The 19,130-nt window shown below is 38.7% G+C and overlaps 1 protein-coding gene across 6 annotated transcripts in view; it reads right to left on the bottom strand.

Annotated features, from left to right (window-relative positions):
* The window catches only part of EXOC1 (exocyst complex component 1), a 39,347-nt gene that overhangs the window by 15,203 nt on the left and 5,014 nt on the right, over positions 1-19,130 (bottom strand). For 2 of the 6 annotated variants that reach the window (XM_075195937.1, XM_075195956.1), the window contains exons 3-11: positions 17,847-17,977; positions 16,057-16,216; positions 14,665-14,685; positions 13,125-13,312; positions 11,719-11,946; positions 10,033-10,165; positions 9,677-9,786; positions 3,282-3,422; positions 156-261 (exon numbers count right to left, since the gene is read on the bottom strand). In XM_075195937.1, coding sequence (XP_075052038.1) covers positions 156-261; positions 3,282-3,422; positions 9,677-9,786; positions 10,033-10,165; positions 11,719-11,946; positions 13,125-13,312; positions 14,665-14,685; positions 16,057-16,216; positions 17,847-17,977 — 1,218 coding nt within the window. Of the gene's footprint in view, positions 1-155; positions 262-3,281; positions 3,423-8,108; positions 8,163-9,676; positions 9,787-10,032; positions 10,166-11,718; positions 11,947-13,124; positions 13,313-14,664; positions 14,686-16,056; positions 16,217-17,846; positions 17,978-19,130 lie in introns of all 6 variants that reach the window. The other 4 variants (XM_075195946.1, XM_075195964.1, XM_075195919.1 and 1 more) reach the window with 3 other exon arrangements.

Raw genomic sequence — 19,130 nt, 5'->3', positions numbered from 1 at the left:
GAAGGACTCTATATTAAGCGAGGGATAGGATAGGCCTTGGAACCACGTGCCGTGGAATGTTATAGACATTCTAAATGCTACAGGCCTGTGCTTTGAAGATATGCTAAAGTGATCCATATGCATCCTTATTCAATGTCATGTATTCACAAGCTTACCAAACTTCTTCCCTTCCTTGCTAGCACCAGTCATCTTGTTTTTTGCCACCTCAAAAAAGTCCTTGATCTCTCGATCATACAAGCGTACAATGTAGTCAGTGTAATTCTGCAATCCAAAATAAATATTACTTTAGTGAATAATTTTAAACATTTGGCGCTTTAGAGTATGAAATAATTGCATTTTTAATTAATGGACAGTATAACAAAGCACTACATTGAGTCCAGCGCTGCTGAATTTATGGCGGGCCCTATAAATAAATGCTAATGATGATTCTTACTGAAGTGTAAAAATATAGGACTCACCCATCTTTAAATATATAGCATGCAGCACTTTCCAGTTGTACGATTTATAATATAAATTTTACTTGTTGTGTTATTCATAACATTTAAATACAGACACAAACATTCCCTCTCTCTCTATAATTATATATATATATATATATATATATATATATATATATATATATATATATATATATATACACACATACATACATACACATAACTCAACAAATAAAACATCCTGTACTGTACTCCATCAATACATTTCCTTTAATTATGTAGCCAGCAATTATTAACTTTTCTAATGCAAAGCGATAGCCTAGTAGAAGCAGACAAAGCAAGTGGGAAGAACTTTATTGATTGCATAATCTGAGAGCTTCCATGCATACATGTTTCACCACATTCAGATTACTGCACAACCACATTTTAAATGTGCTGTAAAAAAAAAAAAAATACCAAAAGGAAGCGACAAAATGTTATTACAAACAATTGCCAAGGAGAAAATTACAGAATAATTTATGTTATAAATTACTGATAACAAGTCATTAAAATTACAGGGCACACAAGAATTATGGCCTTACAAAACCTGTGATGTAAAGTAGCATATAACGCACACATGATTTTCGGTTATACAAAGCAGCCGCTTTATATTTTTCTATATATTTTTACAGTATTTTTAGCCTTCATTTGGGATTGGACAAGGATCTCCATAAGCATAAGTTGTAACTGTCAAAGACAGACTCCTGGAGGTATATTTACTAAACTGCGGGTTTGAGAAAGTGGAGATGTTGCCTATAGCAACCAATCAAATTCTAGCTATCATTTTGCAGAATGTACTAAATAAATGACAGCTATAATCTGATTGGTTGCTATAGGCAACATCTCCACTTTTTCAAACCTGCAGTTTAGTAAATCTAGCCCCTGATGCCAGAATGGTCCAGTGTGGTGATGCTGACAAACCTTCTAGGAGTTTGCTAATGGCCAATGTCATATTACAAGTGTGTTGTCACTTACTTTCTCAATGCATGGTGAATATTGTAGTTTTATGAAGTCATTTCTACGGAGAAAATACATCTCCTAATAGGCCTGTCCCAATAGATTCTTTTAAAATCCCAACATGTGTTAGTGGTTAAGATGACAGCAATAAGAGCTACTAATTACAGAATTATTATACATTATATCCTGTTCTAAGCACTCAGTATTCATTAACCATTATATATTAAGATATGAAGTTACCTTACTGTACACTAAAAAACATTTTTTAATAGTATATTATTATAATAGTTGAAAATCTGAAAAGTAGAACAACGGAAGACAATCACCACACTATAAATAAAATAAAACAAAACCAATAACCCTACAAATATGGTAACAACCAAAACTAGAAGAACATTTGATCCATAGTTTCCTAAACACCCTATTTGAAGGCCCCATCCCAAAAGATCCCTGGGTTTTCTTTTGTGTTACCCTCCCCAAGACTTGGATAATTTCTCCAAGAAGCTAACTGCCCACATTCTGACAGCAGCTAAATCACTTATAGCGCTTAACTGGAAAAATACTTTACCTCCGTCCCTTTTGGCCCTTAGAAGGCAGATCTGGCATGTGGCCGCCATGGAGGAGATTACGTACTAGCTCCATGATAGAGGCCATGTCTTCAACCAAGTCTGGGCTCCATGGCTAAACACGGAAAACGCATTCCCCCCCAACTTGATCTTCCTCTGACCTGACCCATGTGCGATGACCGCAGTCCGCTCAATGGACGCCTCCCTCTCAGCTCTTGGCTCGTTATACCCTAACTACCCTCTGAAAACTCGTAGTGTTTAACTTTGTGGTCCCCCCCCCCCTCCCCTGCCCTTCCCTAACAATCCCTTTTGTTATTGTATCCTACTTTTAATATCGCTGTCTAAAAATATAAAAACTGGTCACTTTCTTTCTTTGTTTATTTTTATTTTGAATGTTTTGCCCAATGTTGTCCTCGAATTCAATACTTTGTAATTACTGTTTTGGCTTTACCATATTCGTTACCTGGTATTATTGTTTTTACGTTTGTATTTTCTTGATTGACCATCGAAAATAAAAAATTATATAAAAAAAAAGAAGAACATTTGAAGTAATCTTGGAGTTCCTTGCCGGGTAGAAAGACACTACCTGCTACCTAATTATTAGAATGTAATGAACCTTTAAAACAGTAATGCAAGTATAATCTCAGTGATCATCCCTTCAGTATACATTACGAGCAGTTCAGCAGAGTACAGTTTAATATACTACTTTTATTGTATTTGAAGTCATCTTACAGATTTGGAGGAGATGAGGGAACTCATCAATGTATCCATAGAATGTACATATAAAACACAACAGTGTAATGTCTAACACCCCTATAAAAACTATACAATTCTGAAGTACTTAACACATAAAAAAGCCTGATAGTCTTCACATTATTCATGATTCAGATTGGAATTTAAGATATTCATTTTGACAGTATTCTCTCTCTGTGTTAAGTAGTCTCCCCACGCTCCATGTGTTCTCTCCAATCACATGATGTCTTTGCTCATGCATGGTTTTGTTAAGGATAATAACAATAATCAATGTTGTGCACATTTCAAGGGTACCAATAAGTTTATGGTGTCAAAATGTTCCTAGTAACAGCGGTCATGATAACCTACCTACAGGGAATGACACACTGGCACATGCATAGTGAAAGGTATTGTAGTGAAGACAGTTCACCTTCTAAATGATGTACCTCTTTTCATGGTCAAAAAATACTACTCAAACAATGGTGGAAAACTGACACTACAAACCTGCACAAGTGGTTATTCCTGACAAAAAACATAACACACTACAGACCTTGGAAAGACCGTCATATCTTGCACGTTCTGTGTTTTTGAGCCACTCCATCAACTTTGCGTATCGCAGAAGGTCACGGTGAAACGGATGGTGGTTTGGTAAGGTCACTTCAACAGAAAGGGTGGAAGTCTGGTCGTGACCCTTTGTAAAGAAAAAAAACAAAAACACAATTACCTTTCTGAAACCAGTGTCACTACTAATTCACCTCAATTGTCCTTATTCTACCATTTTATATATCTTCCGTTTCACCACGCAGACTTAATCAACTTACACAAGTCCACAGAGTCACTTTTTTTTATCTCGGGTATTCCTGTATAGCAAACTATAAAACATGCTGGGTTAATATCAATGTTAAAAATTACATTCCTTACACTAATTAAGGAAACAAGTTGTACTATAGGTGGTACTATACTCCAGACAAGCTATCTAGAATGTTTCCCACGGCCACTCCAAGCTGCTGGCGGGAATGTGGGCAGAGGGGTGCGATGCTACATATATGGTGGACCTGCCCCCATATAGTCCCTTTCTGGACCATGGTTCTCGGACTTAACTCTATGTCTGAGCAACAGTGATGTAAAGGTGCAGCCTGAGTGCGGAAAAGCCTATTTTACATCTGTGGTTTAGCTCTTAGACCAGTCTTTGCAGGCACATGGGTGGCTAAAGCCACATTCATTTGAGTAGAACAACTTCTGGAGAGGTTGGGAAACAGCACTACCCAGGCACCTCTGGTGTCTCTTGCCTCCAATATCATGGGCACATGCTTCTACATGCACATTGTGGCTCTTGATTCTGTTATAGTAGCAAGCAGATCCTTAGACAATGCAGTCGTGGCATGCAGAGTCCTCTGGCTCTAGGACATTATGGGTGGGGTTGCTTCCATGCCTAAAATTTAGTTAATTTCTACCATAAGAGTTTCTTTTGCAAACTAGTCACGGAGCTGGGACTAAGAGTTTAGGCACTTAGACTTGTTTTATCCACACACTCCTCCCCTACTATGCCCCTCCTCTCCTGTAGATACCCCAGTTTCTTTTAAGTGCTGGGTTAGGGCTACAAGGTGGGAGAATGAATTACAGGTTACAGCATCTCTGTAGCTCATGTGGGAGACTATTTTATATGATATTTAATATACTGGACATTGTTACAGATAAATTTATGTTGTGTCTGCAAACTGGTAACTGATCAGCTACCTGGTGTGAGAACCCTACACCCTACTACCCGGTGTAAGTATTGGGTTTTCCACCTGAAATGTTTTTATATTTCTTATTTAATACATTTCCTCCAGAGGTGCCTGGAAATGGCTAGGTTCTGAGAAAAGGTTCAGGTTTCTTCCCTCTCTGTGAATTTTCAGAGGGACTTGACCCTGTTTCCTAATGTGTTTTTTTGTAAGGAGTGGGCGACGTTAAGGCTCCCTTCTCTTCTCATTTACATTCTTTGATTTTGAAGGGTAGGCAAAATTCTCATTTCCAGTTCATTTGTTCTGTTCCCTTGAAATTCATGTCTCTCCTAGCTATTTTTTCCTGTTAAGTGGGTCTCCGGGCAAGCAGAGATTTCCCATATGTCTCCGTAACTTGGTTTGCATGAAGACAAGGTTGACCTCATTCCAACCCAGACAGTTTTGGTATTTTGCAATGTAACGATTCTTATGCCCTCACCCAAACTTTTCAAAAAAAAAAAAGGTAAAACTTTGGTGCATTGCCACAAAAATGAAGGACTCTGGAATTTCTTTGTTCTGTTGCCAACATTGTTTTCCATGAGGTTCTCCTCTCAGTAGAACTCCAACTGGATCAGGACAGCAGCCAGGCTTATACTGTGGTGTGGGTATCCGTGCCCTCTGTGTTAAAGGCACCCTTGACCAGGTTGGCTAGTCAGTCATTCTTGAGCAGTATGCTATGGGGCGTTGGCGGACTAGATTTGTAGAGCGACCACCTGATCATCTGTCCACAGCTTTAGAAAATTTGACGAAGTGGATAGTGCCACCTCTGTGAAGCTTACCTTGTCATCCAACTGTTTTTCTTTGTATTATCCCCTTCAATTTGGGATATCCAACCATCTACATTGTGCTATTTCTGAAGGAGAGAAGGGGATTTTTGTGCATAATGTTAAATCATTTTTTCCAGTGCCGTAGAGGTACACTGACCCACCCCCCAGGGAATGAATTTATGTTGTTTGTTTTTTCCTACTCTGAACTTCTTGTGTCCTTACTAAGCTAATTTCAAACCGTGGAAGGAAGAAGGAGCAGGGTCCCATTCTTGTGTATTCCAGTGCCATGCCTTCTAAGGTTAAACCTATCCCGTCTATGGCCCCGTACATCCTAAGAGAAAATGGTTTACCGTTAAGTAAAAAACAAATAAATAATGTTCCCTTCCCGCAGCATGTATACCTTACACAAAACCTCTTAGCAAACATAGGACAGCATCTCATAAATTAGTTAGTGTTTGTACAAGTAGTGGGTTTACTTTTACATCCGTGAAATGGGATTAAATATGTAATACCTGTCAAAAGCATTATGCTTTCACCATAAATTATGTATCATTGTTGAATGGCTCAAGATAAAGTATGTATTAATCACAGGTAGCTGTGCCTAACATGTAGTAAACAAGCCACTTTATCTAAGGAGGTGCAATAAATTTTGCAGGACAATTAACTGAGTTTTTAGGTGAGAGCGTCAAGAAGCAAAAAGTCCACAAGCAGAGCCTACCCTTACAGACAACTATATACTCACATACATAAAACTACCTTTTCTCTTTCCTATCATTGGGAGACACTGCGAGATATTGGGGTATAGTACTAGGAGTTTAGGCACTTAGACTTGTTTTATCTACACACTCCTCCCCTATTATGCCCCTCCTCTCCTGCAGATACCCCAGTTTCTTTTAAGTGCTGGGTAAGGGCTACAAGGTGGGAGAATGAATTACAGGTTACAGCATCTCTGAACTATACTCTAAGAATGTAGCTCATGTGGGGGACTATTTTATATGATATTTAATATACTGGCCATTTTTACAGATTCATTTATGTTGTGTCTGCAAACTGGTAACTGATCAGCTAACCATTATGGGCAGTCATTGGGAGTCTGGCAGAAAGGTAATCTTCTTTCTTCTTTCCAGGCAGTACAATTTAGCAGTCTCCATTACAGAAAATAACATTACCCCAATCTCATTAAGTGGTCAGTGTGTATGGTCTGCCTCTCATTCCCAAACAGTCCAATTAGCACTTCAAGATTATGTTCAACATTATCACTATTAAGATCCACACCTAACAATTTACCTTTTGTCTATTTGTACTAGTTGATAAGGGATGGTTGCTTGGTTTTTTTGTAGGCTCTGTGTTTATTTCATTATTAAAACATGCATTTGATTGGGAATGGTAATAAGAGACTGATGAGGCGTGTGCTAGAGATAGCTCATTTATATTGAGGACCTCAGCTTGGGACAAATAAAAAAAATTATATTCTAGATACCGGAAAAGCATCTGAACAAAATATCTTTTTGACATTCTCGCCATCCCTAGCTATGCTGTAAGCACTTTAATTGCCGTTTAACAGCCATCAAAAGAAAACAGTACCAATCAGCAGTGTGTAAAGGATGTGACACATACACACACAGCATTCTGTCACAAGAATTTCCTCAATACCCCTGCAACATTATTAATATCAGCTATGGTAGCCTTACAAGCTCAACCCAAAAATCGATTCTCTTTAGGTACCAAAAATGTTGGATACAATTTCAAATAAGTGATGATCTGTCAGTATATATAAACATTAAACTTTTGCATAAACATTTGGCAATATCTCAATATATTACCAAGGGGAAAAAAAAATCAGCATTTTAGCTATAATTTCCTTGCAGTATCGAGCAAGGGATAATCATTATTTCCTTACTTCCAAAGCTTTCAAGGAATGAATACAGATGAGGATAAAAATGGATAGATAGATATAGAATTGGATTCTGCTCTGTGATGGTACTTTATTTGACTGCAAACAACTTACAGATGGATCAGACGCACTAACAGTGGAAAGTTTAACGCAATACTAATTGAAAGTAGCTGTATTTGTTACCTCCATTGAGTAGATATTGCCAGTTACTGAAAGTACTTAAATACACCATTAAAGGTAATACATTTTCCTCCTTCTTCAAAAGAAACAAAGCGATTTCAACAAGAACAAGTCATTGGGCTAGATTTACTAAGCTGCGGGTTTGAAAAAGTGGGGATGTTGCCTATAGCAACCAATCAGATTCTAGCTTTCATTTATTTAGTACTTTCTACAAAATGACAGCTAGAATCTGATTGGTTGCTATAGGCAACATCCCCACTTTTTCAAACACGCAGCTTAATAAATCTAGCCCATTGTGTCATAAGCATATTTTCTATAGCTCACCACAAATTTAAATACGATCAATGGGCAATGAGCAAGCAATCACGTATAAGTTAATTCCCCACTCTCTTCCAATACATTGTTAGGCAACGGTACTTAAGACATAGCATTAATATTTTATTAACAGACACATCAACTAAACACTTACCAAAAACATGCTTAATAACCACAGGCTTACTGTTGTGGAACTACAAATTTCAGAATGCCCTGCCAGCCAGCACTGAGATTTGAAGATCCATAACAATCAAGGGTAGTCCAAGTTTACTGTATAACCTATTTATGTTGCATTTATCATAAGATGCAAATCAAAGCATGTTCATATCATCATACAACAAGCAATTCCACATATAACATTTTAGTGCTGCGTGTTAGTTGGGGGACAGCTTAGAAATTCTTCAACCATTACTCTTAAATCAGAGAGAAAACGGCACAACCACACTCTGTGTACTCACTGCCATAGAGAGATAGTAGGACCTGCTATACAAGTGAGGGAACATCTGAGTAAACTAGTGGAAGATAGAATACAGAAATACCAGTATTGACATACAAAAGACTGGAAAAAGTATTGAAAGAACAACCTAACACTTTGTAAACCAAGAACACAAATAAGACAAATGTATGTCATAGTGTTTCTATTGTAGAATAAACTACAATTATGTGCAAATATAATGTTAACTTGGCGGGGGGGAGGGTATTGCTATACTACTGTACATGAAGAATTTATGCGATTACAATTGTCAAAACCAATATAGCAACTTTTGTTGCTATATTGTCATCTTATATATAAAATCCAATGGTCTGTTTGTTTGTCTGGCCAGTTATGCGTTTGGACACCCCTGCACCATTTCGGATGAAGCCAACATGAGGTGATCCAGTTGGATCCTGGCCAGGATTTAGGGGCATTACGGTCCCGGTCAGACCTCCCGTTGGTGTACGCTGGGCAGAACTTTGACCCGTGGAGCCTTGTCTGGCACTTCCACTGGATGGACATTTAATATAAAAAAAAAAACGACACTGGGCAGCCACCTCATGGGTGTGTTGGAAGAGCTGCTAATTATTTTTGATTAGGTAAAAGGTTGACGGTTACATCCATCTCATTGATAACTTAATAACTTGAAGGTTTAAACCCGGGCAATGCCGGGTCCTTCAGCTAGTTGGGATATATCCGTAGATGCAGTTGTAAGATGACCGTTATTGCCTTACACTGCATTTACAAGACCTGCTGATTGCGGAAGAGATCTGGCAGCTAGCTCCAAGGCCAGTTTCTCCTAAACTGCATGTGTGGCCAAACTGGACAAGAGAGCTTATTTAATAACATTGCATTTTAGGTGCAATATCTGTAATGAACAGCAGCAACCAATCCCCAATTAGAAGTTATCTGTCTTTAACAAGATAGAGAAATAACAAGCAAGTGTGTAATGTTTGCAAATGAACCCTATTGATCACCCCGTCATGTTTGCACTCACACAAGGACTGAGCTGTGTAAAGGAAGAATTAACATGTCTTCAAACAATAAGCAATGCCTATATGTCATACTATCAAATTAAATAAACACAAACCTATAAGAATTGAAGAGAATATATCTCCATATCCATTGATATAGTCATTCAGAGGGAGGATGGGCCATAGGAAATAGGCACAGGTGAGAGGACACATGCCTTAACTATGCTCGCTAATCTCAATGCCACCATAAGCACCGCAGTCTTGTAGAGCACACTATATTATACTATAAATATTGAAACTAGTGATCAGCTTTGTTGAAGCAATATAAATTGCAGATTTTCAAGGAAAGAAGAAAAGCCATTCATGCATAGAGAGTCTGTTTACTGTTGCTCTCAAAATAGTATTAAATAAAATCTATAAAATACTAAATCTAATAATAAAATGTGCTTATCCGTATTCACAAAGCGTATTCATACGCCTCTCTTTCCCAGCTACTAATTACTCATCTCTGGCTTCTATGTATGTTTCCAATGCTTGTATAATTGTAATTCATAAGAACAGACTGTGATAGATGTACCTGTTGGACAAACACATTGTTCAAGTGACTGGCTAGTCTGCCAGCAAACTTCTCCCGAAGGTCAATGAACAGCTGTCGCTGCTGCTTTACAGCCTGGAGCATGGCGTGTCCTAAGTAGGAGAGTAATATGACAAGACATGGTCACTTACAGCAAAGACAACTGACACAATAATAATATAAAGGATACAAACATAACAATCTGAGGCATTATTTGGTAATAAAGATGAGGCCCATTAAGAGCGGTTATTGTGTTCACTTCCTAAACATAAATATAATTTGGTTAATAATGAAATTATTTATTGTGCGCAAAGCTTCCAAATGTGTACCATGAAATATTTAGTGTACAGTGTGGATACCTGGTTGAAGAGATACATTCATACATTGCAGAAGCGCCTCTGCTGCGTTAGTGCAAGCATCAATCCCACAAGAGGAGGAAAGATCAGCTTCCTGCAGAGCCCTAATGTGACCCTTCGATAAGTCCATATGGTTCTAGAACACAATGCAAGATTTTCAATTAGAATATAGCACCAAAATGAACAGTAATTTAAAGTAATTTGAAGAAAATAAGCTTTTACGAAATATATTATAACAAGTTAACCCGTGCATGATACTCATGCATTCTAGTCAAATCAAGCTACTTAAGGTGTTAAAAAGTTTCTTGTCATGCATTTGGGCCTAGCCCAAGCCTCCTCAGGGGAAGATCGTTACTTCCCGACGCAAGCGCCCCTTTTTTAATGTGGTTTTGTCCACATGTCACCACCTCATCATTTTTCTCCATCACCTCATCCTTCATCTTCATCGCCACATCCTTCATCAAGCTACTTAAGGTGTTAAAAACTCCCCAGTCACCCCCGGCAACCACCAACCACTCCCAACTGTCACTTCTCCTTCAAGAAATATATAGGTCAGTGTATAACTCTGCCCAGCAGGTGGCGCTGCAGCTTGGTTTTGGTTTTTTTTCACACACGCCACTAGGCATTTATATAGTAGATAACGGACAACTAAATCAGAAATGGCAAACAATGCTAAAGCTTATAAAAAGCTGGTACGCTTCAGACAGATTGTATAGGATCATCACTACAATTACTTCCAAAACAAGTTGAATGTATTAAATAGATTTCATATAGAGACAATCCTTACACATATCATTTGTAGCCATTTATATTATACATAGTAATGAACTTTTCGGCGTTGGGAAAATAAAATACAGAGCAGGAATGAGTACCATATACAGGGCCCATCCTCACTTCTACTAGCTGCTCTTTCAAACAATTACTAGTGACAATTAATTGGCGGTTCTAATGCTGCAATTGGCTACTGGGTATAACCCTGCCCACATTAAATTAACTTGCATGTGAACATTCAAAAGATATCATGAAACAAATCGTAAACACATTTGCTTACCACTATGCAGATACGTGCTCCACGGTTAAAATTGTTAATCCACAGAACATATTATAAATCCACAGCAGTTCCCTACTAATAACCAGATGCTGCTGCTGCCTGACAGCTAGAGTACTAATATACTGACAACACTGACTAGTCCTGCAGCCGGTCTCCCTTATATAGGGAGTCTGGTAAGACCTAAAGTTCCTGTCTCCATTCCAGTCACTGGACTCTGGACTAGTATTTTAGGGGCCGTGTCCCATAACCGCTTATCACTCTAGTCTTCTTCTAGCTTTAGAAGTGCTCATGCCTACTAATTATAGCCTTTTATTGCAGCTACAAAGCTGCAGCACTTTCAAATCTGGACGCCTGTAACAAGCACTTGAAATGTCGAGTGTGCCAGGGTCTCTTCCACTATAGCGGGTTTCAGTGGGAGAGCATTTATAATTCAGTACTTGGACACTTCTCTAAAACACTACTGTCAGCATTGTGTGACATCCTCTCTGCTTTACTCAGAAATGAGTTACTTCAATTAGTTAAGCATGATTTGTGATCTGTGCATACATGTTTATGGAGCAAATTAAGTAATGTAGTCACTGTATAAAGAGTAACCATGTCCGGCAGCCACAAACCATCCATTTCCACAGTGTACTCACAACAAGAAACTCAATTTCGCCCAGTAGGGTCTCACTGTTGGCTTTGCTGAGCTCGATTAGGTGGTTACTCTCAGATATGTGGTCCATCTGCTCCTTCACGCTCTGCAGCATCTCTTCATAACTGCTCAACTTCCCTTCAATCTGATCCACCTCTTTCAGGGCCTCATCCAGCAGCTGCATCAGGATGTTCACTTGTTTCTCCGACGCCATGATGGACTGGATATTTGCCTGGAAAATAGAAGATTAGGTAACATTTCCCTCTAAGAACATCAAGGGATATCTGTGAGGAGTTTGTATGTTCTCCCCGTGTTTGCGTGGGTTTCCTCTGGGTGCTGCGGTTTTCCTCCCACACTCCAAAAACATACTGGTAGGTTAGTTGGCCGCAGGGACTTATGAGAGTGAGAGTTCTGTACAGCACTGCGGAATCAGTGGAGCTATATAAATGGTGATGATGATAATTTGTTAGCAGCAACTTAACGTAAAATTGATTAAGGTTGATTCGTTAATTAGATTTTTTTTTATTATTTTATAATGGCAAAAAGATGCTTGGCCTGTTTTGGAGCACGGAAACCTAGACTTTCAGGTCATCTAGTATGTCCCTATTTTTGTGGCACTGCATTCCACAAGGAACGACAAGCAGGAATACTGCTCATAAAATGCTGCAGGCATGGGAATCATTTATAAAACGTGGGTTGATAATGCAGCTGGCATTGTGTCCTGAACCACGTTTTATACAATACCACTTGGAATACAAAGTAAGACAATGCTCCTTTCAGAATGAACCCAGTCATGTAAACTTCAGCATTACCCAAATGGCTGATTGAGGGATTTTTTGGATGACAAAACTGTTCTCTCTATATTTTTTTATTATTATAAATGAAATGACTGTGATGAAGTTAACAGTCAACTAAAGTTAAAATGTTGAAAATGTGAGCGCTGATATGCAAAATATAACAATTTTTATTAAAAACAAAATATAACAATATAATCTTACAGTCATAAAACATCAAGAATCCTTAAAGACTGAATTCTTATTGTGCTTCTATAGGATTTAATTAGATTACTAACTTCTGACTTTATTTAGACAGCATCATTTAATCTAAACATGACGTATGAGATATATGTATTAATATTGATTTTACAAGATTTTATTATTATTTTTTTGTTTTTAATAAAAATTGTTATATTTGCATATCAGCGGTCTCGCTTTCCATAGATTATCTTTGTGGTGCATAGTTGTAGAGGGTTTCGGCAGTAGTAGTAAAGCTGCAGAGTTATAAAGGGCAGTATTGGATTAATTAGCAGAATTGAAGACGAACTGATAGCGCCGGATTTAAAATATTCTTTGACTAAAATTAAACATTATATAGACGACGGGTTAAATTTAACACAACCCTGAGTCTTACCCCATCCAGAACCTGCAGCTCCCGAGACAACTTCTCTGCAAAGGCTTCTGCATTGGAAATGGCATATTTACAGCCCTCCATCATGAACTCAATGTCCTGTTTCTCCCTGGCATTCAGCTCTTGGTACTCCGCTGCTGCTTCCTCCTCTCCCCCGGCCACACTCTGATTCTCTCCGCTAGGGACAGATTCTTCAGGCAGAAAAATAATAATAATATGTAAGACAACAAAGCACATAACTAAAGTCCATACTTGCCAACTCTCCCTGAATGTCAGGGAGACTCCCTGAAATAGGGGTGATCTCCCTCACTCCCTGAAGAGTCTGGCATTCTCCCTGATGCTGAGCCAGTATAAGACATGGTTGCTTTGCCATCTGTGGCATGGTGATACAGTTCAGAAATTGTGTCCTATGTCCATGTATTGATGCCTATGGAGGTGGCCATTTTCATGGAGACCAAGATTTAATCAATGACTGACAGGTAAGACAACATGACTTCAGTAATGGAGATAGAAATGTAAAAGTTACTTCAGTCTGTAGAGATTTATTAGCTGCTATTCTTTAATGCATAGTTGCCTACTCTCCCGAAATGTCTGGAAGACTCCCGCATTTCTGGGAGACCTCCCGGGCTCCCGGGAGAGCAGGGCAACCTCCCGGTTCTCGCCCCTACCATAGATAAGTGGTGGGGCGGGGCTTAATGACACAAATATTGCGTTATCTTAGCCCCAAAGATTAGGGCCAAAATGATGCGATTCGTCAAGCCCCGTCCCCACATGCCCACCTCCCCCGGGATCTCCCTGAAGCCAACAAGGAAAAGTTGGCAAGTATGCTAAATTTATATGTAGCAAGTCATGGTCATACAAGGCAATGAGAAGGCAGCTAGGAAAAGAGAAGCCACTGATCTGATACGTTTTCTCTATTTGACGACCAGGGGAATTAAAAGAAACGTACAATCACAAATATGAATGTTTAGGAAACTGAAATGAGAAACACGTGACAGAGACAGCCATAAAATGACTGCTAGTACTTTTCCCTGACTCACATACATATATGTATTCTCCAGTGTTCAATTGTCCTAAATGGTTTTATACTCCTGCCCATACAATAGTGAATTTACTGTCTAAACAGAAAGAGGCCGCATGGCTTAAAACCAGCCACTAAAGCTAAATTAAACATACAGAGTAAAGTGCATGTTAATGATTTTTCAAGTCATTTTTAATCTGCTCTTTTCACCACAATTGTAAGCAAGCTAAAAAGACTAAACGAAGGGATGTAAGTGAATAAGATATATTCCATAGTTTTGGTCTTAATGCTTCTCTAAAGCACATCAACTCAGCATTTATGCTAATTAGTCTCCACCCATCACATGCATCCGTCAATCAAGCCTCCGAAATGCAGTGTGTGTTGTCAGAAAGCTACTGACACAGGTGCGGCCCTGAAGTCACATGATGAGACGAAACATTCTAATTTTATTTCAATTAATATAAAACAAAGATAAGTTGATTAACAGTCTTTGAAACTAGAAAAATAAGTCAGGTCACCCACCTTCAGCAACTTTAGGCAGTTCTTGAGAGTAATAAGTATGGGGAAAAAGAGCAGAGGACAGTAAGCAAAGGAGTATTAAAGCAAGACTGACGTAGAGTGAATACATAGAGCTACTACATAGAACACTGCACATTATAAATATAACATCCAGTAGATGCCTCATGCCATTGAACAACATATAATAAGTCAATAACTGGACAGACTTCCACAAGAAAAAGATTTGCTGGCAAACATGGGTTATATAAATATAAAGCATTTATTATTACCATTAGAAAACTGCCTATAACCCAGGCATGTACATTAACTGCAGAAGTGTCATAGCGATGTTACAAGCTGGACATTAAGGTGCCATCATCACCTATTGTCCCACAATAAAAGTTTAGGCTTTTTTGCTTTCTCTACCTGAAAGGAATGGAGGATTCTGGTTTGTAGGGCACATAAAGACCTGTCTCTACTTGCCAATCAGTCCTATAAGTCAGGACACAGTAACTTTTAAGGGTGGCAAGTGCTTGCTGACAATTTTTACCCCCTTTTCGGAAGATTCCCTTCAGACCCAATGGGGCGACAAACAAATGCAATATTTTTTCCCCGTCATCACTTTCCCAGCCTCTATCACTGCAGTTCTCTGAGCAGTCTGTTCCCACTGTAAGCAACTTAAAGAGGAACCCCAGCCTGCCAGTGTCCTACTCTACTTAATCTGTATAAGGTATCCCTTGGGTACATATACCCCATGATAAGAAACCCTGGATCAGGGCACTAGGAGCAGAAGAGGATGCCTTCCATTTGTTGAGTTTAGCTTCCTATTACGTAACAGGAAAACACCTAGAACTCTGCAGTAGAACAGAGATTTCCACAAATGACGCAAATAATATCGTACAGCTTGATTTTTACTCTGCAACTACAGCTGAACTAGGACACGCCTGAAACAGTCTGCACATTTTAAATTTGCCCACTGCAATGTAAAATGGATTTGCAGAAGTGCAAATTTGCTGTTTTTTTGCCTTGGGGCAGATTCAATTGGCCACGATGTTCCTGACAACATTGCGTGCACACTTTATAACCGTTTACACAGTAAACTATAACACTCACTTTTACTCGCACCTCTATGGGGCGTGAGCAAAAGTAAGCGTCACTAAAAAAGATAAATCATCACGTAGTGTCTTGCGGCCGTTCCGGGACACTACACAGCGATAGCGATTTTTTACTAATTGAATCTGCCCCTTAATGTCTATTCTTCTACCTGGCTGCCACATACAATATGCTATGTATCAAAGTTACTTTTCATAATTCCTTGGAAACCATGCACAAACCACTGTCACCCACAACCCCGTATTTAGACCTGAATGAAAAGCTTTACGGTAAACTGGGGATGAAACTATCTTCAGGACCTACCTTCCAAAAGCTGAGCGCTGACATTGGCAAAATCTATTTTTTTTTTCAGATATCTCTGATTCAGCTTCCAGATGCAGGAGATGAATGCATTCTTTTCAGCTGGGCTGCTGGCAACCCACTTGTAGATTTTGTCAAAATGCAAATCAAAATCTGGGTTCTCCTGTAAGAAAATGTAGTCAAGTCAGTCGAATTTCCTTTCTGCAAGTAGTGTCCTATAGACTAGACCAGTACAGTCCACTTGCAAACTTAGCTGCCCCAGTCTATGTTGCTACAAGATTCACAGAAATTCTCATGTTTTCCAACTATCCCTTTACATTGGAGGATCTCATGAGCAGGGCTCTGCACACTATTTGATTTGGCTCTTATACTTGTACCATTAATAAAAGAGTGGATGCACAACTGTACATAAAATGTAAACTTTACACACCTCTGTACGATGGATGCCAATCTACACTCCTCTTTGTAGACAACCATGTACTAAGGCACAGTTCAGTACTGCAGATGTAGACATCTTCCCTTTAGTCTTTAACCCATTCTAACGTGTTTTAACTAATTGGAAAATATGTCCCTAATTGTAAAGTAGCACAGGCAGACCCCAGATCAACAACCTGGGGTATAATATAACAGCTCCAGCAGACACACATCTTTGTGAAACTGGTCATAATACTTAGTACAATATTCATTACAGGTTAAAATGAACATAGAGTAACCCTATAGTCATATGTCAGTGACATATAAGTTTATAAAAATAGCCATTGTTACAGACATTGATTATAAACTTAAGTCCATGATAAAGAAACATTAAATAACACAAGATTTATTATACACTATGGGGGGAATTCAATTCCTCCTGAAGTACCGCCGCGTTATGGATATTACCGTTATTACGGTAACATTAACTCTGCTTTCTGCTCGCAGCTCAGGGAGCTGCGACCAAAAAGTCGGCATTAGAACTACCGTAATAACGGTAATTAGGCGCACTATTACCGTAATAATGGTAATAGTTTTAGCGCGGCGGTACTTTGGGGGGAATTGAATTCCCCCCTATTACTTACTTCTCAGCAACAATTCTGCAATTATAGATAATGTCCTTTTATGTATTCGATACTACTCTTCTTGTCACTGCTTGCTAGAGAAAACCGTAGACTGTGAACTCCACTGTTTGAATTTTAGGCTTAGCCCTCTCCTCCAGTCTACAGCAGGCAGTCAGGCAAACCTGCGGCCCGATCTGAATTCAAACTGTAGACTTCAATATTTGTAGTTGTGCGTGACAACAAGGAGAGAAGAGGAAGCGGATACAGCGGGACACATACTGTAACTACTGTACAGTTACAGATGGGTCAGTAATAGTTTGTCTATAATGGGACTTCTTTAATGTAGGAAGTTAATTTTTAGGGGAAGATTAATTTCGGCGTGAGGTGAGTTGATGCGTCTCCGGAATAGTCTGCGGGGACACATCCCATCAGAGTTTTTATCAAAATGTCGACTCATTTTTCCTCGCGTAGATGCGCAGGAAAATTAATGAAGATTTCTTCCCATAACAGCCAGCAACATGCATATCTAAACATCCATGCAATGTTCAATTGCACCTCGCACCGAACTGATTCTGCCCCTTAGTGTTAAGTAAAATGGAATTTATGAAATTACTTAATTTCCCATGTAAATTCTGTTTAACCAGATAAATTAAAGAAACCATGGAAACGATTAAACAGAGCATGGACAAGTTCATGTACAGTAAATTATATTAAGCTCAACTATTACTTCCAGGAATTGATTAACACTAATCTTACTTTGAGAGCATCCTTAGCATCCACCATTGCAAGGTCTTGGAGAAGCCAGACGGTCTGTGCTTTGTAGAAATCTCCTTTGTCCGATTTCTTCACTTTCACCACTCTCACAAACACAGGCCGTTCCGTGGTCACTTCATAAAGAAATACAGTTTATTTGTAATGATAAACCATAAAACCACAACAGATTGAACAAGCAAAAACAAAAAAAAATAAGTGAAAAAAACCCCAAAAAGATTGTACAACATGGGCTTTTAATCTGTGGGGAGGGCGTTCCTAGGTCACGGTGACATGCACAGGGAGGCTCAGCACATAACAGTACTACACTATCAGTCATTTTTATAAAAATCTCAAAAAGGTAAGTACAGCTCCAAACAAATCTGAAGATATCTGTAGCGTATAATCAAAGATAGTAGATTGATGGCCGTTTTGGGACACATTGCTGATCTGCAACTCACACGGCTCATCTAGCCTATCCCTGCTGTACAATGTGTAAGGGCCTGATTATCCAATAGTCTGACTGGGCTGCAGCCTAGGGTGTGAGGCTTTTGGGGGCGCCAAACATTTTGTGAGTGCAAAATAATGACAGGGTGAGGTATAAACTGAATTCATTTTAAAATAGAAGATAACAATTGTTCATCCAAAGTAAATGGAAAACCTGAAAGAAAAATGTAGTGAGATTTTAATCTTGACGTATTCCCATGATAAAGGCTGAAGCGAGAAGTCATCCTTGGGCAGCTGATTGAGGATAACCTGCTAAACTAAAAGGTGTCAAGTGGGTCTTTTAGATAATAAAATGACTATTGGACCACAAGGATCATTACGCAAATCACCTTTACGTGAAATTATCCTTTAAAATTGCACGGTAGCGAGTGCCAATTGTAGTGTCAATTAGCAATTTTGCATTCCAAAATCAACAAAATATTACATAGCTAGCAAACAAAACAAAACAAAAACACACACTATATACATAAAGTGTTAAAACTGCATAAACAAATTGCTTCTGCAAAATATACATTGATAAGTGCTTTCACTGCTTTGGAAAAAAAACAAAAAAAAAACAAGGAAAGTGCAAATTAAGCAAGGCAGTTCATGCATTAGTAGTCATTAACTAGTGTATAAACTCATGGGCTGTTTACTTAGTTTGTGTACCACCTATTTTCCAATTCATACACCGGATTGTGAAACTAATTTCTAAAACGATGATGAAAAAAACAAAAACGAATAATATAGTGCAATATGCCTTAATATAACGCACAGCAACCAATTGGATTTTCACTGTCATTT

This window comes from Mixophyes fleayi, chromosome 1, assembly GCF_038048845.1.
Source record: "Mixophyes fleayi isolate aMixFle1 chromosome 1, aMixFle1.hap1, whole genome shotgun sequence".
NCBI lineage: Eukaryota > Metazoa > Chordata > Amphibia > Anura > Limnodynastidae > Mixophyes > Mixophyes fleayi.
This window is presented reverse-complemented; position numbering and strand designations above follow the sequence as displayed.